General features: G+C 40.8%; 1 protein-coding gene across 1 annotated transcript; it reads left to right on the top strand.

Moving 5' to 3' along the window:
• Window positions 1–15743: 15743 nt before the first annotated feature.
• On the top strand, window positions 15744–16286 carry LOC132038526 (uncharacterized). The gene has a single exon (XM_059429179.1). It carries the CDS (start codon window positions 15744–15746, stop codon window positions 16284–16286), a length of 543 nt encoding a protein of 180 aa, XP_059285162.1.
• The last annotated feature ends 371 nt before the right edge of the window (window positions 16287–16657 follow it).

Below are 16657 nucleotides of genomic sequence, written 5' to 3'. Positions count from 1 at the left end.
AATCATACTCTATCTAAATACGTAAGGTCGCGAACTCTGGATTTTATTACGGAACATTCGTAGTATCCTATCAATTGGACAGAACAACTGTTTATATGGTGAATGTAAATAATGATCAACATCAACGGGCTATGGATAGCTTCATTAGCTTAATTGGAACATCATATCATAGGCTATAGCACTTAGACTTAAGCTTATCATTATCATTATCATAATCATAGCATATCTCTTATCTCGTATTTGGCCACTCAGCGAACAAGGACTCATAGTCTTCTTGAAGATGGAACATTCATAATAAAAGAGGAAATTCATGCCATAGGACTCATGCCTTAGAAAGAAAGGGTTAGCCTCACATACCTTTGTCGTTTAACTATTCTATCGCCGCTGTTCTCCTTCAATGCACTCGTTTATACCTTCAAGGGAATTCGTGTCGTCATTAGCTAAGCAATCATGAAAACGTACTTACTAAGGCTAGAGAAAATTGGGTAGCATTTCTCTCGTTTATACTACTTTCCTCCATATTCCATATCAACTCCCAACATTCATAACGACAATCACAATATCATAATCAATAAGTACCATCTAATTGCATTGCCCACAATTCATAATTCCACTATAATTCTCCATAATCATGACCAAAGTCCATTGTCGCATTCTTTCTCATACAATACTTATTCCATGTTCTAAACGTCATTTATAACGTATTTATAACTTCAACATATCCATTTTCATGATTCAATCCAGCTACTACTCAATAAAAACACTATTCACACATTTATGACCCACCTTCTATACTCTTCTACAATCCGAGCATTTCAACCTACCAATACTTCAAATAACATGGAAAGGTCATGAAACTCACCTTAGATGATGGAGGAATAAGCTTTGAATGGTGGTACACCTTTTTCACCAAAACCCTATTTCATCTCTCTTAGGATTTCTTGATTTGAATGACTTTTAATGGGTTTTATACACTTGATTCTACTCAATTCTTGTTGTTGGTCTTTGATTTCTATTGATTTCTTATGGTTGAAGTGTATGGAAATGTTCTAGAGGTTTCTTGAAGTGTGGGGGTGAAAGATGAAATGAAAATGAAATGAGGAGAGGTCCCTTATATAATTTGACATTCAGTCCCAACTGGAATATACGGACCAACATACGGTCCGTATAATTTCTACTGACCGTATGTTTGGACCGTATATTTGGTCAAAGGGAACATGTCATTCCTCGGGCTGGATCTACGGTTGGACATACGGTCCGTAGATTTTATACGGCCGCATGTCCGGCCGTAGGTTTGTCCACATACTTGCTCTCGTCGATTCGTTGATCTCCGATCCTTATGGAACCTTCTTAACACTTGTCTAACACCTCAATACCATTCTAAGGGACGTTATAACTCTTCCTCAAGGTGTCATTGAAACATCATTAACTCAATACTCGTAACTCTTATCCGATACACAACATATGGCTCGCTTTCCTTAACAACTTTCTTTCACTAACTCGAATGTCTTTGGAAATCTTAGTTAGGACTATCAATTACTATTTCTTGCTTATCCCAACCTTGTATTCATCATTCCCTTCGTTAGTCCATTTACTATACGCTAAGGGGAAATTTCGGAGGTGTAACATTCTTCCCCCTTTTTGGAACATTCGTCCTCGAATGTTAAATCGTTAGGAATTCTAGAAAAATTTCGCCAGAGTTTCCCCTGTAATATGGCACTCTCGCCCTGTCACAACAACCCATAATATCATTTTCTCACAGGGCCACAATACAATAGCAACATAAATTGGCCACACACGACCCGTATGTATAAAAGAAAAGTGTACATACCTCACAATCCCGATGTCTCGTCATATATCTCTTCTGGGGGCTGAAATAAATGCGGATATGTGGATTTCATCTTCTCTTCCGCTTCCCAAGTCATTTCTTCACGGTTATTATTTCGCCACAAGACCTTAACTGAAGCTACTTCTAGAATTCGACGACGCAATTCTGCAATGTTCAGAACACATAACCTGCCTCAGTATCTGAGAACCCCATCTACCGAGACTTCAAATGGTGACTTTTCTTTTGGGAATTGCACACCTTTATAATACTTCAATTTGGGATCCTCGTATTGGCGCTCTTTTATTTCTGTGTCCAAGGATGAAACAGCCAAGTTAAGCACATTGACTCCTGTATCGCCCGATTCCATTAAACGAACTCCCAAGCTAGCATGCTGGTGGAGTTCACGAGCTAATTCCTTCCTTTCTGGCGGAACATCACTTCGACTACCCATAGACTTACGGCTAAGGGCATCAGCTACCACATTTGCTTTTCCGGGGTGGTATAAAATATTCACATCATAATCTTTCAATAATTCTAACCACTGCCTCTGTCGCAGATTCAACTTCTTTTGTTTGAAAATATATTGAAGACTCTTATGATCTGTGTAGATGTCAACATGCACACCGTACAAGTAATGTATCCACATTTTTAATGCATGAATAACTGCGGCTAATTCAAGATCATGAGTTGGGTAATTCTTTTCATGTTTTCGCAACTGTCTTGAAGCATAAGCAATGAATTTTCCATGCTGCATTAAGACACACCCTAGCCCAACACCGGAAGCATCGCAATACACGACATAGCCATCTGGCCCTTCTAGAAGTGTTAATACTGGAGCTGAGGTTAATCTGTCCTTCAACTCTTGGAAGCTACGCTCACAAGAATCATTCCACTGAAATTTAGTTGACTTCTAGGTTAGCTTCGTCAATGGGGCTGAAATAGATGAAAAGCCCTCTGCAAATCTTCTATAATAACCTGTCAATCCCAGGAAACTACGAACTTCTGTAGGCGTCGTAGGCCTTGGCCAAGTCTTCACAGCTTCAATTTTCTGAGTGTCAACTCTAATGCCATCATCTGAAATAACATGACCCGTAAAAGGTCACAGAATTTAGCCAAAACTCGCACTTTGAAAATTTTGCATATAACTCCCGAGTTCGAAGAATTCCAAGAAAAATTCGTAAATGATTGGCATGTTTTGATTCTGTGCGAGAATACACCAGAATATCATCAATAAATACTATTACAAATAGGTCCAAGAGAGGCCTAAACACATTATTCATCAAATTCATAAACACTGCCGGGGCATTAGTTAGCCCAAACGACATCACTCGGAATTCATAATGGTCATATCTCGTTCTGAACGCTGTCTTGGGAATATCTGCTTCTCTAACTCTCACTTGATGATAACCCGATCTCAGATCTATCTTGGAAAACCACTTGGCACCCTGTAGCTGATCAAACAAATCATCAATTCTCGGAAGAGGATATCTATTCTTTATCGTCACCTTATTCAGCTGTCTATAATCAATGCACATTCTTAGGGAGCCATATTTCTTCCTTACAAACAAGACTGGTGCTCCCCACGGGGATGAACTGGGCCTAATAAATCCCTTCTCGAGCAAATCCTTCAGTTGGACCTTTAACTCCTTCAATTCTGCCAGAGCCATTCGATAAGGAGGAATAGAAATAGGCTTAGTGTCCAGCAACACATCAATGGCGAAGTCAATCTCTCTTTCTGGAGGAAGGCCTGGAAGTTCATCTGGAAATACATCCGGGAATTCATTCACTACCGAAATAGATTGGAATGTTGGTGACTTTGCTTCCGTATCATGAACTCGGACTAGATGATAAATATAGCCCTTAGCTACCATTTTTCTTGCCTTACGGTAGGAAATAAACTTACCCCTTGGAGTTGCCGTATTACCTCTCCATTCAAGCACGGGCTCTCCCAGAAATTGAAATCGGACTAATTTCATTCGGCAATCAACATTAGCATAGCATGAGGCCAACCAATCCATACCCATTATAACATCAAAGTCTAGCATTTCTAGCTCAACTAAATCAGCTTTGGTTTGGCGATCACATATCACAATTATACAATCTTTATACACTTGTTTAGCTACTACGGGATCACCAACCGGAGTAGACACCTCAAAAGGTTTGATTGGCTCGGGTTTCACCCCAATACGGTTAGCAACATAGAGGGTAATATATGATAACGTGGAACCCGGATCTATCAATGCATACACATCATGAGAAAACACAGACAATATAATCCAACCACGTTTGGGAGGACTCGAGATCCCGTCGGTCCGGCTAAGGCATATAAAGCGGGCCGAGTAGCACCCAAGGAGATACTCCCCCTCGGCCTCTACCTCGGCTCCGTGGAATCCGGGAGTCCGCCGTCGAACGCACCGATGAGGAACCGCCGTTGATCCCGTGGGGCGGACCCCCGGCCTCTGCCGCTCATCGACGGCAATCTCTCATCATATGCCCTACTCCGACCACATGTGTAACAAGCATCGAACCACTGCGGCACCGCGGCCCGAATGTAATCTACCACACCGGCCGCATCGCGCATCGGAGGTCTCCTCTGACTATAGTCTACCCCAAACTGTGAACCTGGGGCCCTCGAACTCTGGCCCTGTCCTGAACGGAAAGAGCGATCAAATCTCCTGCCTGAAAATCGGGGAGGTGCACTCGTCACTGACTGGCCTGAGTGCCTAGAATGCGTCTGCCTTGATCCCCTATATTCAACGCCGTGCCCATAGATCTCAGCCCTTTTGCTTGCCCTCTATCAACATCACGATCACCCCTTTGCGGAGGTTGTTGTCCCTCTAAATTTTGGGCATGGGCTTGTATGCGGGAAATATCCATCCTATCTTGCAATGAAGCCGTCAGACAATCCTTAAACAAGTGTGACCCTAAGCCACTCACAAATCTGTGCACCCTGTCGCCCATGTCGGCCACCATAATAGGAGCATATCTAGCCAAATAATTAAATTGAAGGCTATACTCCCGGGCGCTCATATTCCCTTGCTTCAAATTTAAAAACCTATCCGCCCTAGCTCGGCGGACCTCGAGTGGCAAATAATAGCGAATGAAAGCGTCTTCAAATTCTTGCCACACGGGAGGAGGCGCATTCTCTTGCCTCGATTCTATCCAATTATTATACCATAAAATCGCCACATCCCGGAGTCTATATGATGCCAACTCTACGGATTCGGTCTCGGAAGCATGAATAATCCACAACGTTCTCAACATTTCATCAATAAAACCTTGCGGGTCTTCATCCGGCTTTGACCCAAAGAATTTCAGAGGATTTAAACTCATGAAGTCTCGGGCTCTTGTACTAGCTGAACGATCACTTGGCCCCACATTCTGCCGCTGTGCCTGGGCGGCAACTAACTGCATCAATAAGTGAATGGCCTTGGTCACTTGTTGACCCGAAGTAGCCGGTGGAGGAGCTGGAGCTGAAGCCCCTTCTTGCTTTTTCGTAATAGGCGGAGTATTGGAGGCATTAGATGGATCCTCATGGTGTGATTCGCCCTCATCTACATTCATAGGCGGCTCTCTTTCTGCTCGCCTTTTTGTCGTAGTCTTGCCCTTCTGGGCGGCTTTAGCTTTTCCTTTTGGCGGCATTTCTGAAATCACAACACACTATTAGGGAGGATTTAAATCTCATACACGGCTCTATCACACGATTTCATAGGAAGAAAGATGGTCATTTTTCCTAAATGCCCTGTAGCCTCTTATTTATTAGCGTGGCGCGCAACACACCATAAACAAGACTCTACAAGACACGGCTCGTAGACACTTCCTAGGACTGAACTGCTCTGATACCACTTCTGTCACGACCCGGGCTACGGGCCGTGACGGGTATCCGGGGCTAACCACCGAACACCGCTCGTTCTGTTACTTATTTGCTCTCATTCATAATATATTCATAATCATAGAAAACTATCATCATTTGAAACATATTTACTTTTACAGACATAAGCCCTTCGGCTATCAAAATAATAATATCTATATACATGCATATACATAAGGACTATGGGACCATACTACCCACACTGCGTATCTACGAGCCTCTAGAGTACTAGACATATGGACGGGACAGACCCCGTCATGCCCAATATATATATATATATATATATATATATATATATATATATATACATATACACGCATATGTACCAAAAGAATAATCAATGGCACCTCCGAAAAAGTGGAGTGCTCTCAAGACAGCTGCTAGCTCCTACGAGTCTGGATCACCTCCCTGTCTACCTGTAGGCATGAACACAGCGTCCAAAGAGAAAGACGTCAGTACGAATATTGTGTTGAATATGTAAGGCATAAACAATAATAAGACATCAATGAAGTAAGGAGGCATCAAATGAGGAGCAATCTGTGACTGACTGAATCATCAAGGAAATAATACAAGCTGGCTTACTTTCATACTTATCATTATATCATATATGCATAAATGTATAAGCTGCCCGACCATATAGGTACGGTGTGATAATCAATAGCATTAGTATTAGCATTAGCCTGCGTCCAGGCCTCCCGCGTCCGGGGTACCATCTCATGCCGCCCACTAGTGGTGTCTGCCCATGCCATCTGGCCATAGTGTATAAATGTCGCCCGCCTTGGCGGTATTGCCCGGCCATATAGGCGCGGTGTAATATCATCATATGCTCATCATAATATGCTCATAGTAACATGCTTATCATAACTCATCATAATACATGCATAGAGACTCATAGATAATGATACTCTACCGGGGTGACGTAAGGTCGTAAATCCCCGATTTCATTATGGAGCATTCATGAGTATCCTGCCTCACCTTGAAGGAACAAGCATAAGGTGAGTGTAAATAGTGATCAACATCAACGGGCTATGGATAGCTTCATTAGCTTAATTAGAACATCGTATCATAGGCTATAGCATCTCTAGACTTAAGCTTATCATTATCATTATCATAATCATAGCATATCTCTTATCTCGTATGGCTACTCATGAACAAGGACTCATAGTCTTCTTGAAGATGGAACATTCATAATAAAAGAGGAAATTCATGCCATAGGACTCATGCCTTAGAAAGAAAGGGTTAGCCTCACATACCTTTGTCGTTTAACTATTCTATCGCCTGCTTGTTCTCCTTCAATGCACTCGTTTATACCTTCAAGGGAATTCGTGTCGTCATTAGCTAAGCAATCATGAAAACGTACTTACTAAGGCTAGAGAAAATTGGGTAGCATTTCCCTTGTTTATACTACTTTCCTCCATATTCCATATCAACTCCCAACATTCATAACGACAATCACAATATCATAATCAATAAGTACCATCTAATTGCATTGCCCACAATTCATAATTCCACTATAATTCTCCATAATCATGACCAAAGTCCATTGTCGCATTCTTTCTCATACAATACTTATTCCATGTTCTAAACGTCATTTATAACGTATTTATAACTTCAACATATCCATTTTCATGATTCAATCCAGCTACTACTCAATAAAAATACTATTCACACATTTATGACCCACCTTCTATACTCTTCTACAATCTGAGCATTTCAACCTACCAATACTTCAAATAACATGGAAAGATCATGAAACTCACCTTAGATGATGGAGGAATAAGCTTTGAATGGTGGTACACCTTTTTCACCAAAACCCTATTTCATCTCTCTTAGGATTTCTTGATTTGAATGACTTTTAATGGGTTTCATACACTTGATTCTACTCAATTCTTGTTGTTGGTCTTTGATTTCTATTGATTTCTTATGGTTGAAGTGTATGGAAATGTTCTAGAGGTTTCTTGAAGTGTGGGGGTGAAAGATGAAATGAAAATGAAATGAGGAGAGGTCCCTTATATAATTTGACATTCAGTCCCAACTGGAATATACGGACCAACATACGGTCCGTATAATTTCTACTGACCGTATGTTTGGACCGTATATTTGGTCCAGTGGAACATGTCATTCTGGGCTGGATCTACGGTTGGACATACGGTCCGTAGATTTTATACGGCCAGTATGTCTGGCCGTAGGTTTGTCCAGTTTTTCGATACTTGCTCTCGTCGACTCGTTGATCTCCGATCCTTATGGAACCTTCTTAACACTTGTCTAACACCTCAATACCATTCTAAGGGACGTTATAACTCCTCCTCAAGGTGTCATTAAAACATCATTAACTCAATACTCGTAACTCTTATCTGATACACAACATATGGCTCGCTTTCCTTAACAACTTTCTTTCACTAACTCGAATGTCTTTGAAAATCTTAATTAGGACTATCAATTACTATATCTTGCTTATCCCAACCTCGTATTCATCATGCCCTTCGTTAGTCCATTTACTATACCCTAAAGGGAAATTTCCGAGGTGTAACATTCTCAGACCGGGGATGGCTGTCCTCATTGCTATACATTCCCAGGTATACCATAGGAAGAGGCTTCGGATATGGTTCCTACATGTACTATCTCAGTTTGTCGCCAGTTGGCCATGACATTATAGATCCAGGCTCTACATACTCTAATGTGTCTACCTATTTTGCCTCAATTTTTGATATGATGTGTAAGTCACTTGATTTCCCTTTTAGTGTTTCTATTCCTGTTAGGGATTCCGTGGTGGTGAATTGAGTCTATTGATCTGGTGTTGTGACCTTGATAGGGTGTGACACTTGGGCTGATTTGATGATTCTAGACATGGTAGATTTTGACATTATTCTTTGTATTAGTTGGTTGTCCCTTTATCATGTGATATTGGACTGTCATACCATGACGATTACCTTAGCTATGCCGAGAGTCCCTAGGTTGGGGTGGAAGGGTGATTCTAGTTGTGAGCCGAAGCAAGTGATATCATTCCTTAAGGCTCATCGGACGGTTGAGAAGGGGTGCTTAGCGTATTTGGCTTATGTTCGGGATACTAGTGCCAAAACTCCTCCCCTTGAGTCGCTACTAGTAGTGAAGGAGTTTCTCGAGATGTTTCCGACTTATTTATCAGGTGTTCCATCGGATCGTGACATTGACTTTTGTATTGACTTGGAGCCGGGCACTAAGCCCATTTTTATTCCTTCATATCGGGTGGCACCAGCAGAGTTGAAGGAGTTAAAAGGACAGTTTCAAGACATGTTGTGTAAGGGGTTCATTAAACATTGTGTTTCCCCTTGGAGTGCTCTGATGTGGTTCGTGAAGCAGAACAATCGGACAATGCGTATGTGTATCAACTGTTGACAATTGAACAAGGTTACCATCAAGAACAAGTATCCCATTCCTTGGATTGATCATTTGTTTGATCAGCTTCAGGGTGCAACGATTTTCTTCAAGATTGATTTGAGGTTCGGTTATCACCAGTTGAAGATTAGAGCGTAGGATATCTCTAAGACAGCTCTCAGGACCCGTTATGGTCACTATGAGTTCCTAGTTATGGTCACTATAAGTTCCTAGTTATGTCTTTGGGCAGACCAATGCCCCAGTAGCCTTTATAGATTTGATGAATGATGTTTTCATACAGTACTTGGACTCCTTTGTGATTATTTTCATTGATGATATCTCGATATACTCTAGTAGTAGAACGGAGCACGAGCAGCATTCGAGGATCATGCATGGGATTCTGAAAGAGAAGCAATTACATGCTAAGTTCTCGAAGTGTGTGTTTTGGCTTGATTCTGTGAGATTCTTAGGTTATGTGGTGACCAAGGACTGGATTATAGTAGATCCTAAGAAGATTGAGGCAACTTATGATTGGATCAGGCCTACTTCGGTTATCGAGATTCAGAGTTTTGTTGTTCTAGCTAGTTACTATCTGCATTTTGTAGAGGGATTATCATCTATTGCATCCTTTTTGACCAGGTTGACTTAGAAAAATGTACTTTTTGGTGATCGGATGAGTACGAGGCGAGCTTTCAAAAGCTCAAGACTTTGTTGACTACAACTCCGATTTTTACTCTTCCCATGAAGGGAGAGGGCCTTACTACGTATTGTGATGCTTCACGGTTTGGACTTGGTTGTGTTTTGATGCAGAAAGGGAAAGTGATAGCTTATGCTTCAAGACAATTGAAGGTGTACGAGAAGAACTAACCCACTCATGATTTGGAGTTGGTGACGGTAGTATTTGCATTGAAGATTTGGAGGCACTTCTTGTATGATGTGCATTGTGAGGTGTTTACTGATCATAGGAGTTTTCAGCACATTTTCAATTACAGGGATCTTAATTTGAGGCAGTGAAGGTGGCTAGAGGTGCTGAAGGACTATGATATGTCGATTCTTTATCGTCCGAACAAGGCGAATATAGTGGCGGATGCCTTGATACGCAAGGCGGTGAGTATGGGTAGCTTAGTAATACACTCAAATTACACCTTTTAAATGGCGTAAAACGGATGATGTCAAATATAGTAACCCAACTAGGTTGGGGTCAAATCCCACAGGGAATATGGTGTGAAAAGCTTACTAATGTAGTGTATTACTTGACTTTCGGTCTTTGTTCGTATTCCGGTAAGTTTGTAAAAGAGTTTGTATTTTCTACTAGCTATCTTGATTGAATTGTTCTTAATTGAATAAAAGAAACCAAGGTTGTGTTCCATTTAGATGAAGTGTAATGCTACGAGTTTTAATATGACATACTTCTAATGGATTGATGTATGAATGCACTTAACCTCTAATTGACTTCCTAATATTTCCCAATAGTTAGAAAGTATTTCTCTTTACGATTTTTCAAAATATAAAAGAGTTGATATGAAGAACGGTTAAATGTGTCAAGTAAATTCCTCTTATTCCTAAGTGAATTTATTAAATGAGGGTTAACGCCCCGAGTTCTTGTTACTTATCCCTACCAAACCCTACTCACCTTCCCAAGTAAAGAAGAGTTTATGGCTTAAGTTAATGTTTGCAGCCATCAACTAACATTGAAGAACGAAGAATAAGTAAACCCTAACAACCCATTACATATTTATCAATAATAAACACCCATTCACATAACACCCATCATTGGGTTCACAACCTTCGTACTAAATTTAGCTACTCATAGTATTGAATGCAAAACAGAGTATTGAAGAAGTCATTAATGCTTACAATTGAGAAAAGAAGATGGAAAAGATGAAATCTTGTCCTCAAAAGCTTCAACAACCAGAGAGTATTCAATGCTAAGGAATTAAAGTCTAAACTTAATGATGAATCCTACACAAAACCCTAGGATAAACTATTTATAAGGTCCCAAAAATGTGAAATTAAATCTGACAAAAGTGCCCCTGGAGGAATTAGATATGGTCCTTATAATGAAGTACGGTCCGTATAACCAAGTACGGTCACTCAATCTGATCTTCTAGATCAACATATATGTCCCACTTATACGGCTCGTACAATGAAGTACGGTCCGTGTATCGCTTCGTACTTCTCTTCTTTCAGTTCTTCATCTTCAAAGTTTGAGACCAAATATGGCCATATAAATATATACTGTCCGTAAAATTCAACCGTATCCAACATCTTATAATTTGAACTTTCTGTTTCTTGCTCTTCTGAAATACGATAAGGCGTACGGCCCGTACAAATATGTACGGTCCGTACTTCTCTCATTTGTGTCCAGTTAATGCTATTTTCTTATTTTTGTCTTTTGAACCATCAATTACCTGAAATACAACAAAAACACATCAAAACAACACAATCATGCTTAAAAACAAGTAGAACTTATCGTCAAAAGGTATCAAATGTTACATCCGGCATTTTTGCGTATTTGGAAAGCTTGGAGTTAACTTTGGTTTGTAAGGAATAAGGTCATGTTGGATTTCTCTTAATATGTATATGCCGGTTATGGAAACTTGAACGCGGAAAACAATGGAGAAGGCCTAAGGGCAAAATCGGAATTTTGGAAATTTATTTCGGGAATTGCAAAATATGATTCATGAAGAATTGAGCTAAAAAAAGAAGAAGAGAAATTGAGGCCCAAGGGATGTAGGTGGCCGGCCAACATGGCCTTGGCCCATATCCATTAAAGTGTCATGTGCCAACCATGTGGCATAATTAATTAAGGGAGCATATATATATATATATATACATGCCTACCTCTAGAATTTTCAAGAAAATCAAATAAAACAAAGAAGAGAAGAGAGGAGCAAGGCCGTCGGCCTAGGAGAGAAAAAGAGGAGAAAAGAAAAGAAAAAATTTCTAGCCCTTCAATCCTAGTCCAAAATTTGTAATTTTCATATATTCTTAGTGAGCTCAAGGTGTGCTCTTCAAGTGATATAAATATCTTGGCAAGAAAGTGGTTGTGGTGGCAAGGAGAAATCATTGAAGGAAGGTAAGAATTTCATGCTTTTACTATGTTATGGAAGGTTACATATATGTTATGGTATGTAGAATTGCATGAATATCATGAAATTGTGGTGTGTGTGTGCATGGCCGTGTGGTTGTGCAAGCGCGTGCATGGCCGGAGTGTATGGGTGTGTTGTGGTGTAGGCAAGGTTGAGCTAACTTTATGTTGTATTTTAGTTATGGTTGTTGTGAAATTTATATTGGAAATGAAAGTTGAATGAATTGGGTTGAATTGGAAAAATGTGGTGTTTGGGTCGTGTGGTATGGGTTGATGAAATGGAAGTGGGTTAATGTTGTTTTGTATGTTAGTTATGTTGTTGTGATCCTTGCAATGTAAAATGAAGGTAAAATGATGTAAGCTCGCCTTGAAATGGAATGTAGGAACTTATGTCGTTTTAGCATGATTTTATGAAATTATGAAAATGAAGTGGTTAAGGTGCAAATTATGATTTATGTTGATGAGTTTGGAAGATGGAAATGTGTTATGAACTTGTATGTTAAAGATTAGAAGAATTGAATAAGCTATGGCTTTGGTGGAAAGTTGGCATAACTCGGTATATCTTATGATATATACGAGAAATTTTATTATACGCTTCCGAATGGTATTGTAATGATCTCGATTAATAATGAATGTGGAAATATTGAGATTGAGTTGGAGACGCGAAGTTGGAAAGGTGACTAAATAGGTTATATTGTGTTTTATTGTGATTATTGATGTTGTTGTTGGGTTGTTGTCAAGTTGTTTTGGAAATGAGTTGAATCTCGGGGTGTCATATTTATAGGGAGGTGTCGAAATTTCGTAGGCCAAATACTTAACCAAAGTTGAAATGTTAACGGCACGAATAGTAATCGGTAAAGATGACCATTTGCGCATTTTTTTGCGAAGCGGGAATCAAGATTGACGAGCGTAAGGCATAACGAAGGTATGTAAAGCCTTCCCTATCTTTCTTTGGCATGTTCTGAGTGTAACAGGCTTGAAAGCGAGCCTTGATTGCACTTCCGCGTCTCATAATCTAAGATTGAAAATAGCATGCAAATCGTTCAAGAAGATTGAACCCGTTTCTTCACAAATTGTCGTCAAAATGCTTTATATGTACGAAACCTTCCCAAATGAGCCTCGGATTGTCCCAAACGCTTATAAATGATTTTATAAAGTCTATGATCCATAACGTACGCCCGCCGCCCTCAATTTGACCCGAGGTGGGCCCACAGCATTCCGAGACCTCTTACTATTGCTTTATTCGTCTTATTTCCCCACGTTGTTTAAAAGAATCTTTTGATTATTGCTCCGTAGGTCAAGCAGCAAATGTGATGAATTTATATTATATTTTGATATCCGCTATGATCCTAGAAACATAATTGGGTATAAAAATCGTGCCATCCCAAAGAGAACATACATGTGTACTACGTCTGATGTCCGACTTCTTTGAAACGATCTGTCACTTGAATCATTCTGTTTGAGAAACATGAACATTCTGATTATTCCATTGAATCCTGTGATATATGTTTGTTACGAACGAACACTCTCGAAAGTGCTATTTGGACATAATCCGTCGCGACGTTCGAAAGGTACGTGTTATGATTTATTATTTGATTTGATTATTGAGTCTGGTCTTATCTGCATATGTTTCGCACTCACTGGTCGCGTGTCATGATATGTCTATTCACCGAGCCCGGCCAGGACATGTTCTCGTGCGACTTTCCGCATTGTTCACCGAGTCCCTCGTACTCGCGGGCCGGGACACGTTATCCGTATGTGATTATGATCCGACGATACGGAGATGGTGGCCGTGATGGCACATGATTATTATTCACCGAGACCCGCCAGCAGGTCGGACACGTTATGTATACATGATATATAAGTCCGACATGCATGATTTCATATTACCGAGTCCCTTAGCAGCGGCCGGGACACGTTATGTATATATGGTGTAGGATGATGTTATATATGATTTCACCTACCGAGTCCCTCATCAAAGGGCCGGACACGACACACAGTTCATACGACATTATATGATTTGTTATGCATTACTTATCTTTTGGTATTATGTTTTCTCGAGGTCCTCGACGAGGTATTGCCTTTTGTATTTTGATTCTCGGCTATAGCTCCGCCCTCGTTATATTTCGTACTCATGTCCTTGATTATGATTATATTTGTTACCCTTCCGCTTACATACTCGACACATTTTCCGTACCGACCCCCTCGTTCTTCTGGGGTCGTGTTACATGCCCACGTGTACCGACGCACCTCGAGACACGCCGCCGCCGTAGGATATCTCGTTCGTCGTTTGGGTCGCTCCTTGATCCGAGCTTATACTTTTGGTATATACTTTCACCGTCATACATTTGGTACATATGCTTATTCGGCACGGCGGCCCCGTCCCGTCTTCCGATCCCGTTACGTATGTTAGAGGCGTAGACATGTTTGTGGGTCGTGGGTTAGTCACGGTTGTGGTAAGTAAGTACGTGTCTCCGCGAATTCTCTTTATCATGATAGCCCCACCCGCTTATGTACAAGTTAAAGAATGTATATATGTATATGTATGTTCGTGCGACGTACTTTATATCTGTATGAATTGATGTATGCCTAAACGGGACCGAATCGCTTATACGACACGCCGTATCCGTTAGGTATGTATGTGTAGGTGTCCAGTTAGGGCACCAGTCGCGGCCAACGGGGTTGGGTCGTGACATCAAATGTGTTGTAATTCTGTGGCACATCACTTAGTATGTTTACAGGTTGGGGAGCGACCTTTGGCTAATAGCATGGTTAGACTTGATATTTCGAAACCTGGCTAGGTTCTAGCCTGTGTGGAGGCACAATCTTCCTTATTGGAGCAGATCAAAGCCTAGCAGTTTGATGATGGAAAGTTTTGCAAAATTTGAGATAAGGTGTTGAAAGGAAAGGCAAGAAAGGTAATTCTTGATGATGAGGGATTTTTGAGGACCAAGGATCGTATATGTGTCCCCCAGGTGGATGATTTGAGAGGAGGCTCACAGTTTGAGGTATTCTATTCATCCGGGAGCTACAAAGATATATCGAGATTTGAATAGGCATTATTGGTAGTGTAGTATGAAGAGGGATATCGTAGGATTTGTGGTTAAGTGTTTGAATAGTCAACAAGTGAAGTATGAGCACCAAAAGTCTGGTGGAATTACTTAGAGGATGCCTCTACCTGAGTGGATATGGGAGACACTTGCCATGGACTTTGTAGTAGGACTACCACGGACTTGGGGAAATTTGATGCTATTTGGGTCATTGTGGACCGTTTGACGAAGTTGGCTCATTTCATACAATTTCAGACTACCTACAATTCATAGAAGTTGGCCAGGATCTACATTTGAGAGATATTTTGTTTACATGGTGTACCCATTTCCATCATTTCGGATTGGGGCACTCAGTTTACATCGCAGAAGGAGTTGGGTACTCGAGTGAAGCATAGTACAACATTTCACCCTCAGACTGATGGTCGCCTTTAGCGGACTATTCGTGTCCGCGAGATATGTTATGGGCACCGTGATTGATTTTTGGTGGGGGATCAATTTTTGCCCTTGGAAGAGTTTGGTTATAACAACAGTTATCATTCAAGCATTGAGATGGCATCATTCGAAGCATTGTATGGTAGGAGGTGTCGTTCTCAGTTTGTTGGGTTTGATGCATTTGAGGTGAGGCCTTGGGGTGCAGACTTGTTGAGAGATTCTTTGGACAGGGTCAAGTTGATTAAGGAGAGACTTCTCACAGCTCAGAGTAGACAGAAGAGTTATGTGAATCGAAAGGTTCGTGACTTAGAGTTCATGGTGGGTGAACGCGTTCTGTTGAAAGTTTCAGCCATGAAAGGTATGATGAGGTTTGGGAATAAATGCAAGGTTAGCCCTAGATATATTGGTCTGTTTGACATTGTTCAGTGCATTGGTGAGGCATCCTATAAGTTGTCTTTGCCTCCTGGTTTGTCGGGTGTTCACCCCGTGTTTCATATTTGTATGCTCAAGAAGTATCATTCAGACGACTCTCAAGTGATTCTGTGGGACTCGGTGTTGCTTGATCAGAATTTGACTTTCGAGGAGGAGCCAATTGTTATTTCAGATAGACAGATCTGGAAGTTGACTTCCAAGGAGATTGCTTGGGTAAAAGTTCAGTAGAGACATCATCCAGTGGAGGAGGCTACTTGGGAAACCTAGTCAGATATACAGATTAGATATCCCTAGCTTTTTAGCGATTCAGGTATTTTCTTTCTCTTTCATGTTCGAGGACGAACATGTGTTTAAGTGGTGGATGATGTAACGACCTTTTGACTGTTTTACCCCTGTTGACCCTTTCACTAGATTCATTAGATTATATTTGACTTGTGGGGATGGGTAGCGCAATTCCCAAGGCATTCAGATGTGACTTGGGTGAGAAAATAGAATTTTTAGGAATTAATTAGTGGATGGTTGACCAAAGTCAACATCGGGGGTAAGTGGGTCTTGTGGGAGATTTCGTCGATTCCATTAGGTCTAGAATGTCGATTATG

Source organism: Lycium ferocissimum, chromosome 11 (genome assembly GCF_029784015.1).
Source record: "Lycium ferocissimum isolate CSIRO_LF1 chromosome 11, AGI_CSIRO_Lferr_CH_V1, whole genome shotgun sequence".
NCBI classification, from domain to species: Eukaryota; Viridiplantae; Streptophyta; class Magnoliopsida; order Solanales; family Solanaceae; genus Lycium; species Lycium ferocissimum.
Note: the sequence above shows the minus strand (reverse complement) of the source record. Positions and strands in the feature narration are given on the sequence as shown.

Bases quoted from the DNA above. Each gene is read 5' to 3' on its own strand.
- LOC132038526 (XM_059429179.1), top strand. From the start codon at position 15,744: ATGGCATCATTCGAAGCATTGTATGGTAGGAGGTGTCGTTCTCAGTTT.